The sequence below is a fragment of the Neovison vison genome, chromosome 3, assembly GCF_020171115.1.
Source record: "Neovison vison isolate M4711 chromosome 3, ASM_NN_V1, whole genome shotgun sequence".
Taxonomy (NCBI): Eukaryota; Metazoa; Chordata; class Mammalia; order Carnivora; family Mustelidae; genus Neogale; species Neogale vison.
This window is the reverse complement of record NC_058093.1, coordinates 41,407,482-41,431,483: the sequence shown is the minus strand read 5'-3', so window position 1 is coordinate 41,431,483 and position 24,002 is coordinate 41,407,482. Positions and strand designations below refer to the sequence as shown.

Here is a 24,002-nt window from a genome sequence, read left to right as displayed (position 1 = left end):
TCTTCCGAAGAGCGTGGCGAACCTGAAGCCTTGCAGTTTCCAATGTTTGGGTAACTTGTAAATTAACCATGCCAAAAGACTCTTTTGGAGTGCGAACAGCAGTAAATATAAACTCTAAATTGTGAATGAATGCATCGCCGTCTGACCGAGCGAACCCGTGGACCCGCGCACCCGCGAACACACAGGGACGCCACCGCCCTCCCACCGCGAGACTCCCGAACTCTGAGGGCAAAAGAACCACATTGCCCATAAGGTCCCGCGCGGCGGGCCGGCTCTCCCGCGGGGCATCCTGGGAAACGTAGTTCGCGCGTTCCTTAAATGGCCCACGTTCCAGGCCGCGGGAGACCTCCCCGCACCAGCATGGCTGCGCCCATTTGGGGCGCGTATGGTTGTTTCGAATGTGGGTCTGAGCCGGCTCGTGGGGCTGGGCTTTAGGCAGTAAGTGGGGCTGGCAGCTGGGGTTCTCGGGGTGGGGACGTGGGAGGCGCAGGGACGCTGTGGGCTGCACGCCTGAGACCGGCGAGGCGAGGGGCTGCCTGGGCGGCCTCGGGACGCCGCCCTCGTCGGGCGTCGGGTCAGCCGTACGCGGCCGCGGGGACCGTCTGCTTTTTGCGCCCCTGGGCCCCGTGGTGGGTTACAGGGCTGGAGGCCTGGCCTCCGCCGCGGCGTGGGGCAGACCGGCGTCCCGACCACATTCTCGAGGCCGGACCTTCAAGCTCCATTTTTTTGTGCTTTTTTTTTTTTCTTTGAGGAACGGGTTGAAAAGGAATATATTGCATTTCAGCGCTTCCTGCCCCTTAGGAACTGTGCTAGGCGCTTTGTGTGTCTCATCTACAAGTGACCCTCCTCCACACTCGAGGTGAGACCTTGAGCGGGTCCTGCAGGTCCCCACAGCTAAGGTTAGCATCACTGGACACAGAGTGGTGGGCCTTTGGGCTCGTTGGTTTTCATGGCAGTCCTTTTTTCCCCAGAGAACCTCCTTCCGGCTCTTTAGCTTTGGGACCATGTACTAAACTGCTGTAAAGATTAGTGTGTTCCCTTTGCTTCCTCTGAGTGTCATAATCTGGTACAAGAAGTGTGAGAAGCTGAGATTTCAGGAAGCGGTTGATGGCCCCCAGGCCCTTGCCAACTCACAGACTCTAGGATTGGTTTTGCCACCCCAGCAGTAGATGAGGTGTAATGAGGGGTTTTCTTTGTTTTTTCACCATGCCTTTTTTTTTAAAAGCAGCTATTCTTTATTGTGAGCCAAACCCTGTGCACCAAGTGCCTTTCTTAAGTCTCTCATTTGGTTTAAGGGACCCTGCATGGTAGTCGGTATTCCATTTTACATATGAGAACACAGATTAGTTAACTTGCCTGTGGTCCCCCAGGTAGTGTGGAGCAAGGATGAGAAAATTCAGGTCTTGCAGTCTCCAAAGCCCAAACTACTGGATAAACTTTCTGATGGAAGTATAAGATTAGGATGTGTGGAAAACTTGTTTTATAAATAAAAGCATGTGTATAACGTCATATTTTTTTAAGGGTAGGATCTAGTTTCACAATGTTTGGGGATCTATTTGAAGAAGATGATTCCAGTGTGTCAAATTATCAGTATGGAAATGAAAAGAAATTAAAGACCAAAACCTTGGAGCCACCAGCTCCTAGGGAATTCACCAATTTAAGCGGAATAAGAAATCAGGGTGGAACCTGTTACCTCAATTCCCTCCTTCAGACTCTTCATTTCACACCTGAATTCAGAGGTATGCTGTGTTACATGCTTTTGATTAATAATAAGTACCTTTGTCTTTATGTGTAATCAATTATGCAAGATTACAAATTACCTCAAAGGTGTATTCCCCAGTATGCGTTTATTGTGGCTAAGGTAAGAAATGTTCATCCTCTCTGTAGGGAAATGTGAAACTTAAATTATCTTAAATACATTCTGTGCAAGCACAGTAATTTTTAGTAACAAAAAATAAGGCAATGGATTTCTTTTCTAATTCTAATTTAAAATACAACATAAAGACAATTTTGCCAGCCTTCATTACTGTTATGCTATTTGTATTTTTGAGTTTTAAAATTTCTCTAAAGTAATAAACATTCCCACCAGAGTTACCCAAAACACTTCTGTCCTGCCTTTTAGAATGGCGACGAGGCATCACATTATTTATATAGTCCACAGTCGTTTATCTGCAATTCTGAAATCCAGAATGTTCCAGCAGCCTGGTTTGAACTGGTTTGGGGTCAGAACCTAGCCTAATGTGAGGCCGTTTATAGTCTTAGTTATCTCACTTGGGTGGTTATTCATACATTTATTACAGGAGTATTAACTCCTTGATTAACGGATACTGTTTATCCCAAACCCTGCTGGGATATAATGTTAACGTACTATGACCCTTTCTTATTACCTTTCTAAAATCTGGAAATTCCAGAGACCCAAGATGTTAGATAAGGGACTACAGAAACCCATTCATGTTAGCTCAATTAAAAGGGGGATTTACTAACCACTACAGGAAGCCAGCCTGACCTCGTTGGAGCCTTGATTTCTTGCCCCTGTTTTTCTCTGTTTTTCCCATTCCCGTCTCTGCAAACCAGCTTCCTCCACAAGGGTCTTAGTCTTTCTGATCCTTTTACTTCAGTATAAACATAACCTTCCCATGGTCCTGACTGGGGCCGTCAGCCACAGAGCTATATGAGTGGCTCAGCTCTCCATAGCATCTGCTTATACTGAGGACAAAAATCCTGGCTCATCCTGTATCCAGTATCTCATCCCTCTTCCCGTCACTACCAAATTTAGCAAATTTTTTGACATTTTCTGTTGCTTCTAAGCTTAGAAAGCCTTCCTGCCTCCAAAGATTTAGTAAATATTTACCATTATCCCCTTCCCAGGGCCATTCTAATGGATTAAGCTGCATGTGGGATTTCAGAGTGGTGTCATTTGTCCTTGACTCCATTCTCTCTGTAAAAATATCTCCCAAATGTATTCAGTTATTCCACCATTAGAAATTTTCAACACATGTTTCGATAGATTACTGAGGAGAATTAAATTTTCCAAGTTTTAATATAGTTGAAGTAGAAAAGTAGCTTTAACAAGAGATTAAGACAGGTGATTGGTGGGCAAGTGGTCCAGGTCATAAAGAGGGCCACTGAGCAAGGATAGGGCTGAATGGAGAAGGCCACCAAGCAAGAGCCCGGGCCATCTTACTCTCAACAAAGGAGATCGCTGGCCAAGCACATGGGCTTGTATCTTCGTGTGGGCTGATGCATTCCCTATAAGGCTTAGCAGGAATCATGATGCTTATTGAAGGGCTAAGAATTGGCAGAGTGCTGGCAGGGAGAAGAATTCTGGAACTTTTGGGGACAGTTTCTTGTGTAGGGCTGAATTGGGTTCTACTGTACTAGTTCATGGTGGCTGAGATAGTGGGAAATAATTGTAAAACTCCTTGTATAGTTTTATGCTTTAACTTTTATGCTTATAGTCCATTTTCTTCCCAGTTCCTGCCAGAAGGGAGGAATATAACATTCATAACCAAGGCAGCAGTGGTTTCCAGAGAGAGACAATATCCATGCCATCCTTTGTCTTCCTGGAGTAGATAAAAGTTTCCTGGTAGGAGTTCCCATCTAGTTTGAATACAGACTTCCCATAAGATTCTCATATACCCCAGTGGGGGGCATGCCTAGACTTAAGAGTATAAAACAGTTGTGAAGACTGGCTCTAGGTTACCAATTTATTTTTCCAGGTAAGGTCACTACCATCTGTTACTACCCTTAACACAGAAAAGACATTCTTATACCCAAAAAAGTAAGGGCATTGAGAGTTAAAGGTGGCCTTTCTCTCAAAAGGGTGGTTGGAAGCCTCAAATGTGGCTTGTGGATGAACACACGTGACACTATTATATATTGTGTATTTCCTCATGTGGTTTTTGGGACCCACTGGCATAGGCAATAGGAAGCCATCAAAGATTTCTGATATTACTGTTTTTACTTTAGAAGCATAGTTTTCCTTTTATTGATCTTCTGTACTGAAACCTTAGCATGCCTCTTCATACAGAGTCGGTGGTTAAAGGTAATGTTATCAGGAAGTAAAATGTGTAGAGTAACAGTATAATACTGCCACAGTCATACTTCTGAATCTTTAACTGATTTTATTTACTGGAGACTTTGGCTTTCTAAAACCGTTTTTTTTAAATGAAATAACATCATTTATATCTCTGTTTCTACATTTTGTTTAGAAGCTTTATTTTCTCTTGGCCCAGAAGAACTTGGTTCATTCGAGGATAAGGATAAACCTGATGCAAAGGTATTAAATCTATGATTTACAGGGTCTTATTTTGGAGTATTAAAGAAATGTTTTTTAAGGAAGAATTAATTCCTTATTCATAGAGATTCATAATTTTATTAATTACCAAATATTAATCTTTATTTTCAAGAAGTGACTTGGCCTCTGTGCCCGAATGAATGGAATCTTCCTTCTAAAAAATAATTACTTCAAATATAGTGCTGCTACTGCTTTATAAACCTAGCTTGGTCAAGAAGATATTTGCAACTAGCCTACACTAGCCTACGGGAAAATCTATTTAATGAACAGATTTATAACAGCAACAGAAAAATAAAGACTGGTGTTCTTTCAGTTTGATATTCTGGAAATAAGCAGAGTGAGGAATTTGTTTATTATGAGTGCGTATCTAATCTTGTTCTTTCTGGCTCCAAATACCATTCAGAAGTTTATTGCTTTCGGGCTAAAATCTGTGCTTCTTAATAGGAGTCTTCTGTGATCTGGCCCAGCTCTTCTCAAACCACCTGTGATGCAAAGAGCCAATTTTTGTGTATTTCCTTTTATTCCCAGTCTCTTGAAGATCATACATGTGGTGACAACGTCAAATTGCCATAAAAGTGTCGAAAGTCTTATTCTTGCTTTAGATAGGAACATCCAGTCTCCCCACAAGGCTCTGATCATCCTTCTCTCCTGCCCTAACCCTCCCCACACCAAATAAAGCAGGAAGACGATGAGGCAGGTTCAGACTCCACAGCGGGTGGGAGTTGTGACCGGAATTTTCCTTATAGGGAGTGGGTCTCTGAGAGGTTTCAGAGGAGTGAACAAGCAGACACTGAAATGATTGGCAGCAGTCAGTCGTGGTTTCTTAAGGGCTGTGTGGGTGTTCTTACTGATCATACTGTGTCTAGGTAGAAAACTCCAGATTGCTTAAACTTTTTGGATTGGATTAGAATTTTGAAAGAAAAGCGAATCTTACTTCCCCCTATGTGATAGTTTTAAACTTCCTCCCAATTGAACTGAATGAACTAGGAAAGAAGAGAAAACCCGTTTGCAGTTCTTTCAAAACACCCCAACTGACGTGAACAGATTTCATTTAGAAATGCGTTTGCTTCTTGATCAGGTTCGGATCATACCCTTACAGTTACAGCGGTTGTTTGCCCAGCTTCTTGTCTTGGACCAGGATGCAGCGTCCACAGCAGACCTCACTGACAGCTTCGGGTGGACCAGCAATGAGGTACGAAGGTCAGCTCCTCCAAAGGAACCAAGTTATCAGCAATAAAGAGTAAACACTGGTTTAATGACATTATCTAACTTCCTTTAATTTTGTCTTAGAGTCTGAAGTAATAGTTCAAATTCTTATTTCTCATGTTCAGTAACTACAAGCTAGAGATATATTTCTAGACACTTGTGCTGTGAATGGGTATGATTTGGCATGGGAGAGAGGGTTGTGGATAGAGGGAGAAGTAGAACTGGGCTTTTACAGTTTCTACCCTTCATGTAGTCTAGTTGGGATACAACATCTACTACGCAGAAATTGCCATTTATGTAACAAACTGCTGATCAGCTCGAAAACCTGACTGGCAATAATTCTGTGACTGTCTTTGTGATGTGTTTCTGTGTTTGGGTCTGGGTATTCTCATTGGAACACTCGCTTGAAGCAAAAGGCTGAACATGTTCTTGGCAGGTCTTTTTATTTTCCCTGTCCCGCTTTTCTCCAGTCTCTCCTCCTTTTCCTCCTGTATGTGGACATTTTCTGAATTTCTATTGGTGTTTCTAAAGGGTACTTCACTATATGCAAACACTAAACATGTCAGCAGTGAATAAAGGTGCTTTTTGTCAATACTGATGAGCTGCGATTTTTTTTTTTTTAATGGACTAGATGTATTCTTGCAAAAGAGAGGTGTGGGGACTATCACAGAATTTAAAGAGGCAATGGCCAGATAACGTTATATTGCCTTCAAAATAAACTTTCCACTCTGGTCTTCTAATGAGGAACACGCCTAAACCAGATGATGCTGTGAGATTGAAGAGGTAGGGCTTAGGCTTTGAAGAAAATGGGATATCATGCAATTAAATTTCTGGTGTAGGGCAGGCACTTAGGGTTAATTCCTTGTTCCTTCCTTGTTTTAAAAATGGCCGCTCTGCTGAGCTACAATTCATAGGCCGGAAGATTCACTCTTGAGGGTACAAGTCGCACTTGTTCGGATACTCACAGAGTTGTACAGCCGTCACAACAGTCCCTTTCAGAACATTGTCATCACCCCAAAAAGAAACCCCATACCCAGTAGCAGTCCCCCTCCCCACCAGACCCTGGCAACCACCACCTTTTTTCTACCTTCCCAGGTTTGCCTGTTCTGGGTGTTTCACAGAAATGAAATTACGTGATATGAGATCTTCTGAAACTAGCTTCTTTCCCTTAAAATCATGTTTCTAAGATTCAGGCATGTTATAGGATGTATCAGCACTCCATCCCTTTTTATTGCCAAGTAATATCCAGCTGGAGGGATGGGCCATGTTGTTTTTTTTAATCTCCTCATTAACTGATGCTTTTTCCTTTTTGATCCCGAGCGTCTACTGAGTTACTGATCTCACACCCTTAAAGCAGTGAAACCCTTATTTATTAATCTCTAAACAGAATCTCTCAAGAAACCCACTAGGATTGGTAGAGAGGGACTCAGAGGCGCCTAGGCGCCTTTGCCTAACTTAGAATTGTTCAGGAACAGCGTGAAAACGTGCACCGGTTCCCTGCAGAGGCAGTGATCATGAGTTGAAAAACAAGAAAAAAGATCCTGAGGCCCATTTCTCGCTCCAGCTTCCCTCCACTTTATCAGCTGCTCTTCATGCGACACTTTCTTTAAAATTGTCCTCCCTCGTGGTCTCTACTTCACCTTTCACTTGTTCTCTTCCTCCTTTCTGCCTTTCTGGTCAAAGTCACTCATGACATCCATGTGCCAAGTTCTAGGAGACACTTCTCTGCTCTCAGCGGACTCTCAGGAGCGCTCACCCCACCCCCCACCAAAGCACCAGCTCCCACTGGTTCCCGTGACCCTGTCTCCTGGTCCTCCCCACCCCCGCTCTTCCTCCTCTGTTCTGCTTCTGAGTGTTGGTGGCCCCCTTGGCTCTGGTATATCCGTTGTTCTTAAAGCGTTCAGTCTGTTCCCACATAGTTGCCTGACTCGTGGGGTGAAGCGAGTGCCCCCAGAATTTTTCTCATCTCTGTGTTACTTGGTCCATATATGTAAGCAGTAAATTCTGGTTCTTTTCAAATGCTGGTAATTTGGATCCTCTGTAGAAGTGAGACTGTGCCGTGCATACTCTGCCAGCTCTTAGAGACCACTCTGTGCCTATTGTGTTCTTCCTTCTTCTCCTCCTGTGGCACGGCCATGGGTGTGGTTTCCCACAAGAATAAAAGTACTTTCCTGTTTCAAGTGAGTTGAGTTGTATGTACACACTGAACACCCCCTGTTCTTGTTTCATTTTGGAGTGAAAGTAAAAGTGGTGATGATCTCTTCCCCTGGTCCCGGTTTGTTTAGCTTAGTCATCCTTAATATTTGATCAAGACTTACCTTTGGATTTCTAAATAAATCTTGTGTTTTTTAACCTCTTTAAAAATCTGTTTTGAAAAATCTGAAGCACAAAATTCCATTTAAAAGTTACCTGTTTTATAGGAAATGAGGCAACATGATGTGCAGGAACTGAATCGAATTCTCTTTAGTGCTTTGGAAACCTCTTTAGTCGGGACCTCCGGCCATGACCTCATCAATCGTCTGTATCATGGAACCGTTGTTAACCAGGTTGTTTGTAAAGAGTGTAAGAATGTCAGTGAAAAGCAGGTGAATATGCAAGCGTGTTGTAATAATAAGTCATAAGTTCTAATGCACGTAATTAAATTTGTGATCTGTAATACCACATGAGGAGCCAAGTGTTTATTACTAGAAATGACCTTATCATGTTTTTTTTCTTTTACTCTAACTACATTTCAGTCCTAAATTTGTAATCCACATTTCTTCATATAAACTGAAAGAAGCAAATGTCTTAAAGCGTAGCTTCAGATATTTAGAAAATAAATTTGGGGGATGTTTATAGGTAGAGGTCTGTGTCCTCATGAGAAAGCCAGTATCATGGTTGGTGGGGACAAAAGGGAAGTAATAAAAATAGAGAACAGTAAGGAATGTTTACAGTAATAAACATGTATAATTAAATACTGGATTTCATTTATGAATGTCCTTCAGAAAGTTCATTTATATGTGTGAGCTTATGTTGTCTGTTTAATCTCATTGGAAATTAGAAATTTGCTCATGAGATGGAATAATCTCCACTTGCTCTATAAATCTTGTGTAGCATATGATTACATCACTGAACAGTTGTCCCTTAATAAAAATCTTTTTTTGTTATGGCAAGAGTTAAAGAAAATTGCTGTGTCTGTATGAGTAAAAAATTAAATACCATTTTCTAAATTTTGCATTAATTGCTTTTTTGGATACATATATATATTCTTTTTCTGCTTTTTATGAAAAAGTTGGGGATAAAAAATACTTTTTTTTTTTTTAAAGATTTTATTTATTTGTCAGAGAGAGGGAGAGAGAGCAAGCACAGGCAGACAGAATGGCAGGCAGAGGCAGAGGGAGAAGCAGGCTCCCTGCCGAGCAAGGAGCCCGACGTGGGACTCAATCCCTGGGATCATGACCTGAGCTGAAGGCAGCTGCTTAACCAACGGAGCCACCCAGGCGTCCCTAAAAAATACTTTTTGCTTCTTTTTGCCTGTGCTCCTAGAGGATTTGGTCAACTTAGTTTGGAAATATTAAGACAATGTGTGTCTGGATTACTATATGATTAGCTTAACCATTCTATAATTATTCACAAAGAAATTTTGAGAAATAAATGTATGAAGGCACATAGTAAATTATCAACATTAACTTTTCATATATACGTATGATAAATTGCATATAAATGTTGTTTGTATTACTTTAGATTTCTACCATGAATCAGTTAGAACTCTTTAGTTTCCAGTCCCTGTAATAACCCCTTACAGTAATGCTAGTGCACACACACACACACACACAAAAAAAAACTGAACGATTTAAGCGTGCCAGATTTTAAGTGTTTATTACTATAAGTAAATTACAATTCCATTGCAGTTGCAGTAGATTCGATGGACTCCTGTTTGCAAAATACTGTCCTCTTAATTTTCATAAAAATACCTTTTTAGAGGCACCTGGGTGGCTCAGTGGATTAAAGCCTCTGCCTTCGGCTTGGCTCAGGTCATGATCTCAAGGTCCTGGGATCGAGCCCCATATCAGGCTCTCTGCTCAGCGGGGAGCCTGCTTCCCCCTCTCTCACTCTGCCTGCCTCTCTGCCTACTTGTGATCTCTGTCTGTAAATAAATAAATAAAATCTTTGAAAAAAAAAAAAAACTTTTTATCCTTGCTCAAAACAATTTTTTTTTATGACTTCTTGGTACATCAGTTGCAGCAAAAGAGGAGGAGGAAGTGGGGTTTACACTAGGGACTCTAGCCCTGTCCACGGCTAAGACAGAACTGATAAACACCGCACACTTCTCGGTTCAGATGTGTGTTCCGTGGTTTTAGTTCCTGCTAAAATAGGTTTTATTATAGCTACACCGAACTTAAGGAAACCTGGACGTATTTTAAGCCAAATTATAACTTGATTTAGGGTAATTTTATGTGGTGAATTTCACCGTATCTTATCGGGAGGTCTGTATCTTCATACAATACAGTGTTTTAGGGAAAAGTTATGTTATTCCCAGTCTATGTAGGAGTTGGTGATGTGTTCGTGAACCACTGCAAAATTGTTTTTTCATATTATGTTCATGTGTATTTCAGGAAGACTTCTTAGATCTAACAGTAGCAGTCAAAAATGTGTCAGGTTTGGAAGACGCCCTCTGGACCATGTTTGTAGAAGAGGAAGTGTTTGACTGTGACAACTTATACCACTGTGGGACTTGTGACAGGCTGGTTAAAGCCACAAAGGTAAGACAGCTACCTGCCTTCTCCCAGGGGGCCACTTAGTATCTGGTAGCATGAAGGTTTGCCAAGTGAAGTCCGCTTGTATGAGAAAGTCTGGAAGATACATGTGAACCTCTTCATTGGAACTAAGGATTGAAAAGACATTCATATTCTGCATATATCTGTATTTTTATTTTTTGCAATCAAGAATTTTTTTAAGCTTTCAACCCAACAGTTCTCTCAACTTCTTTTTGTCCCAAGAAAAAATTTATGTGTACCTCAGTGTTTCTTTTTTCTTTTTTTTTTTCTTACCTCAGTGTTTCTTAAATATACCTTTTTTAAATAAACCCCCTGTATCCTGGCTTTTTGCAGAGTAACATTAGGAAGAAGGTGATAGGTTTTTATTGCTGCCAAGGAGCTCATTGAGCTTTGCTTTCTTTGCTTACTACTATGAAAACAGACAGCTTTGTTTTCTGTACACGGAGTTACTTGACTGGATAGACACACGCTTCCCAACTAGACTAGACTAGCTAGTCTAATCTAGTCTAGACTAGCTAGTCTAGTACTCCCTTCTGCCTCCCTCAGTGGGAAGTACTCATCTTGCCAGTTAAGGGGCTTGACAGGGTACCACTGGGTTTCTCACTAAAGGATGAGAGGGGACAATTGTTAGAACCTATTCCACTGCTGCCAGAGGATGTGATGGGCTCTCCAGTCCGTGCTTAGTGAGCACCCACTTATAGAGCTACCACAAAAGATGGGTCTTTGCAATCATCTGTAACAGAGCACCATTCCTAGAGCTGACAGTTACGGAATGTTCCGTGAAACAGAATGAGGACTGATTCAGATAACATACAGTGTTGATTTAGATCCTGGAGGTTGTAAGTGAGAATGTAGTAAAAAACAAACAAACAAAAAGCTCCATGCCTGTAGCTTTCACAGTAGGATTGGGAAACCAGGGTAATTTTCCATTGTTTAATGTGTATCTCCATCCAGGCTTTGCCTTGTTGTGACACGCAAATGGAGATGTTTATCTTCTGCTTATCTATTTTGTATTTCACGTTTGGTGTTAAAACTACAATCTAATAAACATGAAATTCAGAAGATGGAAAGTATTAGAAGGATACTTAAACACATTCTTAATTTTGGTTGAACTTAATTTGCACATTAGTAAAATAAGAATCATTAGCACAACGAAAGCAGTTCATGGCATGTACTTTTTATGTTACTGGTTTAATTCTGTTTGAGTGGATATATTTTCATCTCAATACATTTAAAGGTGCATCTTAAATTTCCATTTGGTTGTGATACCTAAAGTAGGTTTTCTTATTCTGAGCAGACTTTTCTCAGCCATAGTATAGATGAGATACTCGGGTTTTTTAAATGTATTTTTTTTAACGTGTTGGAGTTACATTGCTGTTTTTTAATCCCCAATTTGTGGAATTGTTTTAAATTTATCTTTAGGAATGTTAGATACTTATATGTAAGGACAATGTTATAATTAAGGATGATTTTATAGTTGGAAAGGATTTTTTTTGCCACCCTCTACCCAACACATCGTTAGTACTAAGGGGTTGTGGAAAGCTGATGACTTTTAAATAAAAAGCAGCTTCATCTAGTGTTTTGTTTTAAAGCAAGGAAATTAAAAAATGCCTTTTTACTTGCTTTTAAGGACAGTCATTGTAAAACCCCAATCAGTGGGTCTTAACATTAGGGGAGTGAGAGCGTTTTGAAAGTCTAATGAAAACTGTGAATCTTCTCCCCATAAAAATTCCAGTATGCAGACCATGTAATTTCAACAATTCAGATCCACTGAAATAGGTCTGTAGGTTCAGGTGAGGAGCTCCAGTCCTTCAGAAATAAAAGGACCGTGTCCGTGCCAGACAAAGTGGAGGCACCAAGGAGGCCAGGACTCACACAGGGAAGGAGCAGTGTTAGAAGGGGGAACACCAGTTACAACATGCTCATCAGATAGCTTTGATTATAGGATATCAACACTAAAAACATGAACTTGGGTTGTAAACTTTTAGTTGTTAACATAAATGAGTCACATCACCTTTAGTCCCATAAAAGAGATGAATTCACATCAAGTACTGACTTAAATCCAGGTTGATGAATTAATGTGATTGAAGGACACATTTCTCTTTAAACTGCATCATGGGTTGCTTTTTTATATCTTAAACAATATGTATTCTTTTCTATAACTCTGCTTTTAAAACAACTGTAAATTTTTTTTTCTTTCAACAGTCAGCCAAATTACGTAAGCTGCCTCCCTTTCTTACTGTGTCATTATTAAGATTTAATTTTGATTTTGTAAAGCGTGAACGATACAAGGAAACTAGCTGTTACACGTTCCCTCTCCGGATCAATCTCAAGCCTTTTTGTGAACAGGTTTGGACTGTTTTATTGTGAAATTCTTTCTTTCCTCCTCTCAAGACTGAATCTTTTTTTGGCCTGATTTTTGGTTGACTTGTTGCAGAATCTTTCAGCCTGGCACAGTTAATATTTTTGAGTTGGGTAATTCTTTGTTGTGGGCTGTATCCCACACATTATAGGATTTTAAGCTGCATCCCTGGCCTCTGTCTGCTCTGGGACGGTAGCATCCCACCCTCTCACCCCATCCCCAGTAGTGACAGAATGTCCAGATCTTACCAAGTGTCCCGTGTCTCCTGGGGGAGAGTGTGGATGAAATCAGTCCCAGCCAAGGACTACTGGTTTCTTACAGTCCTTTTGATTTCCAAAGTATGGATTTGTCCCCAGTTCTTTTTAGTAAACTCTCCTTGAAAAATCTTTGAGAAGAAAACTTAAGAACAGAATGAGAAATGACCCTACATGACTAATTAATGACTATTAATTAGTATTTTGTTATTTGGATTTGGATTTAGTTTACATGAGATGGAATAATGAATTATACATCTAGAAAGTGAATTACACCTCTAGAAATTGGAATTTCACTAGAATTTATAATCTTTGAAATACAGGAAGGAAAGTTTTGAGAACGTTAATTATACAACGTACTTCATAAGCCGTTTCAAAGTATTTTCTGTATAATTGCTGTACGTGCCAAGATCAGAGCCATGAGACTGCTGCTTTTCTTCTTACAAGTCATTTGTTTGTTTATCAAGACCAGAAAGAGCATGTATTAAGTAGCTATTAATTTTTTTTGTATAAAAATTGTATTTTCTTTATTCTTCAATTCTGATGGGCCTTCCTCTACTTCAAGTCTGGTAGTTGAGCTTTTTGGGTTTTGTTTGACTGGCACATACAGAATGAACAGTTTTCCAGAGGAAGTCAATATACCCCCCCATTTATTGCCTGAATAAAACAGTTCTTGGGGGCGCCTGACTGGGTGGCTCAGTTGTTTAAGCATCCAACTCTTGATCTCAGCCCAGGTCTTGATCTCAGGGTTGTGAGTTCAAGCCTTGCACTGGGCTCCCTGCTGGGTGTGAAACCTACTTAAAAACAGCAACAACAACAATAATTTTTTTTCAGGATAACTGCATTAATTCTTCTATAATTTTCCAGTTTTGTTGAGAAATAATTGACAGACATCACTATGTACATTTAAGGTGTGCAGGATAATAGTCTGATTACATATCTTACGAAATGACCACTCTAGATTTAGTTCATGTATATCATCTCATACAGAAAAATTTTAGCTCTTCCCAAAAGAGTAGTTTATCACATTCTTTTAATATACTTTGAAATAACAAAATTGAAATAGATAAACCATTGAGCACTAGCTAAGAAATTGACCGTAGTTTTACTTTTTGATTTCGGTATTCACGAAAAAAATTGTCACATTGCCTCTGTGTTTATATCTCTCATCTTTTGCCTGAACCAGACATTTAAAAAATACTACTTACTTTAGAAGTAGAGTGTTTCAGGGAAATAAGTTTCTTAATAATTGGCACCCTTCAAGTGGTGTATTCACAAGCAAAGTATCTCTTAACCTAAAGGAGGTTTTTTTGTTTTTTTTTTTAACGCCTATATAAGCCTTCATCAGTTGGGTCAGTCAAAATTACAGAGCACATTAATTATGGAAAAGATTGATCATAGAAGAAAGAACCTGTTCATCCCACTAAACTGTCTCTAAACAAACAGAGAGTATTCATAACTGCTTAATTCCTGTGAGGCAGAGCACTGAGGGTCAGAAGGGTGATAGTGGATATGGCTCTGGCTCAGACCCATGACCCTCTAGTTGGAAAACAGGACAAATTTCAACAGCTAAAGAACACATTTCTAAAGCAGCATAGTAGGTATAACACAAAGATGGTTTTCTCTTGCTAAAACTATTGCAGATACATTGGGGAGCATGTTTTATTAGCACTTTAGAGTACATGATCTTAGCCAAAGTTCATAAAAGTAACATTTTGTGCGTTTTCCTATGTAAGAGGCAGAATTTGCTTGGTTGTTATGTGGTATTAGATGAATGGCAGTTTTCAGTCTCAAATATTTAAATTTAAAGCCAATTACTCAAATTTACATAATTTACCCCTAAATAACAATAATAAACAGGTTTCTTATTTTAATAGAAAGAAAATCTTCTCTTTGGTCATGTGTCTTCCCATTTTATGCAAACTAACATTGTTTATGCTGTGTTTCTCGTAGAGTGACTCGGATGATTTGGAGTATGTCTATGACCTCTTCTCAGTTATTATACATAAAGGTGGTTGCTATGGAGGACATTACCACGTCTATATTAAAGATGTCGATCATCTGGGAAACTGGCAATTTCAAGTAAGCATAGAAATTAGTTCTAGTCTTACTGTTTTGGTGAGGATCATCTTTTGCCACTTACATATATTTGCCCTTGGAAATGTTTCTAGGCATGAGAAGTTAATATAGTTAGAAGTTTTAAATTTTTATTTATAAAAGGTTTCATACATACTTAAAGAAAAATAACCAGCATCATAGAAACACCTGTAGATCCTCTTCACCTGCGTCCTTCAGTTGTTAACAATTTGCCAGATTTGTGCACACACACACAGTTAGCATTATGAGTGCTGACCCATCTGAAATTAGATGCCTTTACCCCTAAATACTCTGTGTTTGTCTCCTGAGAACAAGGGTGTTCCCTTACATAAGGATCAAAATCAGAAGCTTGCGCATTGAAGCGATAGTGCTCTCTAATGAGGAGTTCACATTCAGATTCCATCAGCTGTCTCATCTAGACCCTTTACAGCATTTTCTTCCCCAATTCAAATTCAGAGTCCTGCATTATATTTAGTCAGTGTATCTCTTGGGTCTCCTATAATCAAAATAGCTGTTCCCGGCTTCTCTGCCTCTCATGACACCAGCCAAAGATGATAAAGATTTTCCTCCTATAATGTCTTCCAAAAGTTTTATAGTTTTGCCTTTTACATTTAAAACTTCTTAGTCCTTCTGGAATGGTTTCCTATGAATGGTGTGTGATTTTTTTTTTTTTTTTTAACCCAGTTGCCCATTACCATTTATTGAATAATGCATTCTTTCCCCACCAATCGACAGTGCCAGTTGTGTTATATCAATTGTTTGTTTATGTATGAGTCCTTTGGGGCCCCTCTGTTCTGTTCCATTGTTCTTTTTTCTAATCCTAGGCCAATAGTAACACTGTTAATTTCGGTAGCATTGTAATGAGTTGTGGTATCTGGTAGGGCAGGTGTCCCTGTGTCGTGTCATTCTTCAGTAGTGTCTTGGCCTTTTATTCCTCTATGACCGTTTCTAGGATCATCTTGTCAGTAGCCACACATACACAACACCCATTCTCAGCAGTAGTAGAGTTTTGAACCTTCATGTATAAGTCAGATATATCTTTTCATATTTTAGAGCTTCTTAATTAAAAAGTTTTATAATTTTCTTAAGAATTTGCAGATGTCCTGAGGGAAAGTGCCTCCTGGAAGTCTAGTTCCGATTATTTGCAATGGGAAGAATCAAAGTGTGTTACACACCAAGCCTGAACTCACAACCAGTTTTCTAACAAGTACCTAAAACACACTGAAATGTCCATAAGTTACAGACCATCATGGTAGGATATAGAATGCTTATGACATCTTCCCGATTATCAGACAGGTGGTGGTGTTAACCAGGAGTTGTACCACATATAATAATACAGCTTCTCGGGGTGACAACATTGTTCTGAGTGCACATTCTCTTTGATGGCATTGTTGGCTTTTCAGAACATCCTTTTCAGAACATTTCTCATGCTCCATCTATTGTACTTAGATATTAAAAAGTTTTTGGATGTTTAAAAGTCAAGCTTTTTGCTTGATATTTACCAGGAAGGTGTTCTGTGGGGCCGTGTCTCAACTTTGTATTTTCTAGACTGTGTGTAGTAGTGTTTGAAATGCAGTTACCGTTGGTTTGTTGACTTTATAAGCCAGCCATCTTGCTAAACCGTCTTAGTTTCAGACAACTTTGGAGAAATGCTGCTTTGTTTCGCCCTTTCCAGTCGTTTAACCTTCCATTTTGTTTGGCCGAGAACATCATACAAGCATCTCTCCCAAATGCTTGTGCCACGGTTTGCCAAGACGCTGGTTTCTGGGACACATTCCCAGTCAGACAAAGGGAAGGTTTCCTCCCTCGTCTGGTCTAATTCAGCTCTCGAGGTCCCTGTGCTTAGTTCGAGCAGATTCCCATCATGCCGCCTGCCTTCACTGCGTTGCAGCACTTTTAGAGGTGCTGAGATTTAGTGTCAGTCTTTGACGCTTAAATATTCATTTGCAGTTTCACTTTCAAGTCTGTGGTGGAGGTCACGCACAGAGGTAGCCTTGTACAGAGGTGAGGTCTCATGTCTCAAGCGGTGATTCTCTCTTCATGTCTCCGTTCTGGGTTGTGCTTCCGTGGATGGATCTGCACTTGTTCACTTCCTCAGAATCACTCTGCTCTTTTCTGGCATCGTCAGGCTGCCCTTCGGGGTCTGCAGTGTGACTTGAGAGGGCAGACAGGTTCTCTGTCATTTGGTTTTGCTCTCCGCGCTGCTCCTCTGTTCCTGAAGCTTTGTTACATTAGAGCAATCAGAAGATTGCTTTCCGTTTGCGCTTAGTATATTTCCTTCTTCATGCCTCCCGTGAAGCATCCCATTTGTCCAGTTGTTTTCCTTATTCCGTTCTTCCAGGATCACTGCTTTTTCATCCAGAGCTCTATGGTGCTCAAATAATGAGTAGTGCTTTAAGAATTTCAACTTCAGGGGTACCTGGGTGGCTCACGGGTTAAGCCTCTACCTTCGGCTCAGGTCATGATCTCAGAGTCCTGCAATCGAGCCCCACATCGAGCTCTCTGCTCAGCAGTGAGTCTGCTTCCCCCCTTTTCTTTCTGCCTGCCTCTCTGCCTACTTGTGATCTCTGTCTGTCAGATAAGTAAATAAAATCTTCAAAAAAAAAAAAAAAAAAAGAATTTCAACTTGAGTACGTATACATACCTGCTAGGCCCTGCTTGTCTTTCTATTACCATTATCCTAGGAGATTGCTTGTGCCCAGAGATGTAGAATTCCATATATTCTAATCACAGCCTGGTATTGTTCTTTCTGCTTACAGTTTGGCAGTTTCTTCTTTCCTTTCAAGGAGCTGTTCCCTGCATTCATGGAGTTCTTTAGTAGGTACCGTCTGCAAAGAAATAACTTTCATGACCCATCGGACGTAATTTTCCCTGGTTTTAAGGCAACATTTCAGGGGTGCCTGGCTGGCTCAAGCAGTAGAACATACGACTCCTCTCGGGGTCATAAGTTTGAGCCCCATGTTGGGTGTAGAGTTTACTTTAAAAAAAAAATTTTTTTTTTTTAATGAGACATTTCTGTCTCCCTTAGTACTGTCTAGAAGATGCTCCCTTTCTTCTAGTATGGACACCATTTCCTATTCAAGATGTGACTCAAGATCTGGCTGCGAAAAGGAGCCCGATCTTTGCTTTCTGCTTCTTTAGAGACCTTTTGCTTCATCGATGGTTGACTGACATTATCTTGCACTTTTGAGGGAGTGGGTCAGAGAAAGCTTCACAACAGCTCCAAGTAGGCAGCCCTGAACTAGTCCTACAGTCCCAACAAGGCCAGGGTTGGACACCGGCAAAGCGGAGGAGGACTGGGCCTTGCCTGTTTGTCACCTGCAGTAGTGTGTCAAATAGGGGGCAGTGCTGGCCTGCCTCTCCCCTTCTGCCATTTTTACATCTTTTTTTCCTTAATGACATCTTTAAACTTATTAAACATTCTATTTCATTGGGTCTGCTAATTGCAGTCTGATTTAGATATCTGCTAAGTCTACTTCCTTGGGATTTTACTATTTTAGACTGTAGCCTGGGATGGTTGGTTTTTAAGAATGTGATTTACTGGAGTAATTTGAGGACTGAGTTGAAAGCGCCTTCCTCTGAAAAGGTGTTTGTCTCTCCCACATGCCTGGGGTCACTCCAACCCTTAACTTTAAAATCACATCCTGACTTAGTGGTTTTAGAGCCATACAGCTAGTGTGAATTTGGACCACAAACCCCTGTGGGGACCTACTTGTGAGTACAAATCGTTACAGATGTTTTTCTACCTTCATCTCTAGTATCAAGGTCAAACCAAGCCAGTTCCTTGTTGTCCTTTATTGTGGGGTGAATTTTTTCTAGGTCGTGTTTGTACTGAGAAAGTTAGGTAGCTCTTTTTTTCTAGCTGTCTGCTGAAGTTTATCTTTGTAATATAATTAAAAATTATATGCTTGGGGTGCTTGGGGTTACTAAGTCAGTTAAGTGTCTGACTCGTGATTTCAGCTCAGGTCATGATGTCATGGGTTATGAGATTGAGAGTCAGGCTCTGTGCTCAGCGGGGAATCTACTTGAGATTGTCTCTCCCCATCTCCCTCTGCCCCTCTCCACCTGCTCATGTGTACTCTCACTCTCTCTCTCTGTCTCAAATAAATAAATCTTTAAAAGAAAGAAAGAGAGAGGAGGAAAAGAAAGGGAGGGAGGGAGGAAGGAAAAGCATATATTTGGTCTTTGTCCCAGGTTCCTGGAATAGAGGTCCTTGAAATTGCATGAGCGATAGGCATGTGTTTTGTTGTTCATAATGAACCCCTTTCAACCACACCTGAGTTCATGCTAATGGGATGACTCTTGGTAGGGCCTAGACATCTTCAGACTGAAGGCTTGTCACCAGAGGAAACAACCTCATGAATAGAGTGTTTGTGTTTTTAGCCCCAGCTCCTGATCTGTGGAGGGAAGATGGGCTGATGATTGAGTTCTGTCAATCAGTCATGCCTGCATGTTGAAACTTTGATTAAAACTCTAAAGCAAGGGGTGCCTCGGTGGCTCAGTCAGTTAAGCATCTGCCTTCAGCTCAGGGTCCTAGGATTGAGCCCCATGTCAGGCTCTCTGCTTAGTGAGGGAATCTGCTTCTCCCTCTGCCTCTCCTGCTCTCTCTGTTTGAGTTCCCTCTCTGTCAAATAAACAAACAAAACCTTTTTTAAAACCCACGGCAACAACTCTGAAGCCAGGACAGTAAGGGAGCTTCTGGACTGGTGAACATATCCACAGGGGGGTGACCTCCCCTACCCTGTAGAGGAACCGAGACCCTCAGGACCCTTCCAGCCCTATGTGCTTCGCCATCTGGCCTTTCATTTGTATCCTTTTTACTAAACTAGAGTCCTGTGTATAAGGTCCTGGGTCTGTGAGCTGTTCCAGGAAATTATCAAACCTGAAGTGGGGATTGTAGGAACCCTAGAATTTGTAATCAGCCCAGCAGAAGTGCAGGTGGCCTGGGACCCCACTTGTGGCTGTTGTCTGAAGTGGGGGCAGTCTTGCAGGACTACCTGAAGTTAGTATCAGAACTGACCTGAATTGTGACCCCTAGATGGTGTCAGAGGATCTGAGAACTGGTTGTTTGGAACACCAGTCATTCGGCTCCGTACTTTGGAGGGTCCTTAGGTTTTGTCTCCCAGACCTCATCCTGTAAGAGCTGGGACAGCTGGAGGCCTCAACTCTGGATTTCCTCCCAGGTCCCATTTCACTTGTTCTCTGAGGATTTCCCTGATACTCTTGCTTATTCAGTGTGTGTTTTAAAAAGATGCCTTTGTTTTGTTGTGTTTGCTTATGCAGCATTTTTAGTAATCATTCAGTAGGATGGTTATATTTAGTCTACCATTTTATTTTGCTGTTTCTTTATTATTTTTGTCTCGTGTCATTAGGTCTCTTCGTATTTATGGTTTTAAGTCAAATGAGAATACTTTGGCAAGATGGCATGTATTAGAAAATCAGTGGAAAAAAATACCTTGTTTGGACATGTTCTCGAATAACTTCATAGAGTGAGGTGCAAAGTTTGGACGATCAGGAAATAGAAGCGAGTGCTAGGCTGCACTCGCCAGTGACACACATGTCAGGATTTGTAAGGTGCAGCTGAAGTGGTGTCTCCCGGGAACCTGTGGGACCTGCCACGTGTGTGTTGTGCTGGGAGTTTATCTGCAGTCCCGCTCACAGATAATACCAGAGAGGTTAAATAACGTGGCCAGGTTTAGCCAACCAGAGCTGGAAATCAAAGCCCGGTCTGCTGGATTCCAAGGTCTACCTAAGTTATTCCAATATTTTTATCATCATTTTTCCATCTTGAAACTTCACAGCACAAACATTTCTATTTTGTTAATTACCTCTTAAGCAACAAATTTTTATTGCTTTCCTTTCTAGGAGGAAGAGAGCAAACCAGTTTTGAATTTACAAGATCTCCAGAATGAAGAAGAGATTGATGATGATCCACTGATAATTCTGAAAGCAATCTTATTACAGGTAGAGAGAGTTTAAGTTGCGTGTGTGTGTGTGTATTTCAGATATACACACATCCGTGCCCATGCTAGAACTGCTGCTGGTACTAGTACTAGTCAGAGTCTTATTCTTTGGGGCTTCCTCTGAATCTGTTGTTATAGTTTATTTTTTAGAGACTTTCTGGTTATAAAAGAATTCATATTTGTGGCAGAAAATTTGAGGGAATAAACCTAGGAAATATGTGAAAAGTATAAAATATATACACATTTAAGTATAATTAAACCAAGTACCCAGTAATTCTAACACTTTGATGTGTATTCTTTACGTTCTGTCTTCTCTCTGTTTATATACATATATTGGTATTGGGTTATAGGATTTTGGGTATTACTGTTCTTTTAAATAGAATTGGGATTTACCGTATGTATTGTTTTGGAATTTGCCATCTTCCTGTGTTAGCCTTCTACTCTCTGTAGTTCCTGAGATTATGTCCCCCTTTTCATTCCTAATATTGATATACCAGTAATACCTCCACTATATGGCTTTCTAATGTTTGCTTAGCGCTGTGTTGTAAAAGTGGTAAGTTCCTTGCATGTGTTTATCCATTCTTACAAAGACTTTTTCTTAACTCTTTACCATGGACCTACGCTGCATCCTTTAACCACCTTGCTCTGCGACCACTGTATCAGTCTGCTGGGGCTGCCATAACAAAGGACCCCAGACTGGAGGGCTTAAACAATAGTAATTTATCTTCTCCCAGTCATGGATGCCAGGAGTCCAAGATCAGGGGGCCAGAGGTTTGTTCTCTCCTAAGGCTTCCATGGCTGGCGCATGGCCACCTCCTTGTTGTGGGTCCACATGGTCTTTCCTCTGTGCCTGGGCACCCTGCAAACCTCTGTGAGTCCATATTTCTTCTTCATATAAGGACATCAGGCAGTTTGGCCTAGGACCCACCTTAATGACCTTATTTTTCTTTAAAGACCCTATCCAAATAAAGTCAGAGTTGAAATCTTGAAGGTTAAGGAGTCAGCATATGAATTGGCCAGGGTGGTGGGGGGTTGGACACATTTCAGCCCAAAACAGTCACTTCTTACTAGCTTTTAGAACTTTTTTTGGGGGGTGGGGAACATTCAGAAGAGATCTTGATAATCCTTTTTTGCACTTAAATATTTCTTATAAAATTCCCACAAAATAGCAGGAATGTACTCAATCTTAGAATACTCTTTGGATGTTCTTTAAGTTTTTAAACTTGAGGTGCCTGGGTGACTCAGTTGAGTGTTCAGGTCAGGCCATGATCTTAGGGTTGTGAGATCAATCCCTACATCAGGTTCTTCCCTCAGCAGGGAGTCTGCTTAGGATTCTTTCTCTCCCTCTGCCCCTCCTCCCACTCCTGTGTGTGCATGTGCACTCTCTCTCTCTCTAAAATAAATAAGTAAATCTTTAAAAATAAGTAAATGTGTAAACTTTGGTGTAGGAAAGCACAATTCAAGTTTTCTAAACCGAGGCTTAATCTACTTCTTTAAAAAATGTTTATTTTGCAACAGTTATGGTTAATCCACTTACATACATGTTCGCTGTCTTAGGCACATGTAATTAGATAGAATTCTGTTGGTGCCTTTGAACTCATAAATGTTACAGTTACATCTCATCACATTTTCTTAAATGATTGTTTCTTTCAAAAGGAGGAGAATAATGTAATTCCTGTTGATCAGCTGGGCCAGAAACTCTTGAAAAAGACAGGAATGTCTTGGAACAAGAAGTACAGAAGACAGTATGGACCACTGCGAAAGGTAATAGATGACATCCATATGGGAGGTTCCATACCAGGAAATTATATTATGATCCCTTTGCAACGAAACTTTAGGTGAAGATGAAATCAGTATTTTTATTTCATGGTTAAAGTTCAGTTGAGTTCTTTATTAAATGTTAAGTTATTGAATAATTTATTATAGAATCAAGAAGTAAGCAGAAAAAGAAGAGGGGAAAGCCTTTTAATACAACAGCAAGAAATGTCATGAAGTTCATACCCTGAAGCTCATCATTTATTTACAGAAATGTCTTAGGGTGTTCCCACAGTTTTCCCTTGATCTTTCTTTTACACATAATCCTGTTAATCTTGGTGATCAGTTTTTTTAGGCTGTGAGATTAGATGCAAAAACTGAACACAAGTGAAACCACTCGACTGAAAAAACACACAGCAACACTTAGTAAACATTTTGGAGCTATTCCTTATAGAAGCAAGGGGCTTACATACTTCAGGAAGTGTTTAAGTGCATCTTTTAATTAGACCACACTGCAGAAGTGTATGTTGGCTTAATGACTCTGAATCCATAGCATAGGTTTTAACGTTTTTATTTAAAATGTTTGGGTCTGGCACCTGGGATGGCTCAGTTGGTTAAGCGACTGCCTTCAGCTCAGGTCATGATTCTGGATCAATGGATCCCGGGATCGAGTCCTACATCATGCTCACTGCTCAGCAGGGAGTCTGCTTCTCCCTCTGACCCTCTCTCCTCTCATGCTCTCTCTCTTTTTCTCTCTCAAGTAAATAAATAAAATGATTGGGTCACTGTCTCGGTGTTTTACTCTTAAGTGTGATATTGGCTGTGCAGGTTCTTTAAAAATGCAAATACCCTTTATAAGTTTGAGGGAGTTCACTTTTTTTCAATCATTGACTAATAGTTTCATCTTGAATAGAGGTTGGATTTTATCAGATGCTGACTTTTTTTATATACCATGTGTTCTGTTAATGTGAATTCCATTGACCTTTTTAATGTTGAGCAAACTTATATTTCTGAGATAAATCCCACTTGGTCATGAGCTTTTCGTGTATTGCTGCATTCATTTGGCTCATTCATATAGGATTTTTGCTTCACCATTTATGAGAGATCTTAGTCTTTGGTTTTCTTTTTTTGTAGTGTCTGTCAGATTTTAGTGTTCGGGTTATATAGGACTCACATGTCAGGAAACATTCCTTTATATTCTTGGAAAGAATTTTCTAAGACTGATTTTTTTTTTCTTAAATGTTTGATGAAGCTGTTGAGACCTGAAAATTTTTTTATTTTGATGCCAGTGTAGTTAATATAGTGTTACTA

General features: G+C 40.4%; 1 protein-coding gene across 6 annotated transcripts in view; it reads left to right on the top strand.

The window, feature by feature from the left end:
- The first annotated feature begins 324 nt into the window (after positions 1-324).
- Positions 325-24,002, top strand: part of USP40 (ubiquitin specific peptidase 40) — a 75,705-nt gene continuing 52,027 nt past the window's right edge. Inside the window, exons 1-11 of one of the 6 annotated variants that reach the window (XM_044241886.1) lie at positions 325-438; positions 785-859; positions 1,522-1,739; positions 4,212-4,279; positions 5,376-5,489; positions 7,924-8,088; positions 10,099-10,245; positions 12,466-12,609; positions 14,830-14,958; positions 20,839-20,937; positions 22,593-22,700. In XM_044241886.1, the coding sequence (XP_044097821.1) occupies positions 386-438; positions 785-859; positions 1,522-1,739; positions 4,212-4,279; positions 5,376-5,489; positions 7,924-8,088; positions 10,099-10,245; positions 12,466-12,609; positions 14,830-14,958; positions 20,839-20,937; positions 22,593-22,700 (1,320 nt within the window). In that variant the 5' untranslated portion in view covers positions 325-385. The other 5 variants (XM_044241885.1, XM_044241887.1, XM_044241889.1 and 2 more) reach the window with 5 other exon arrangements.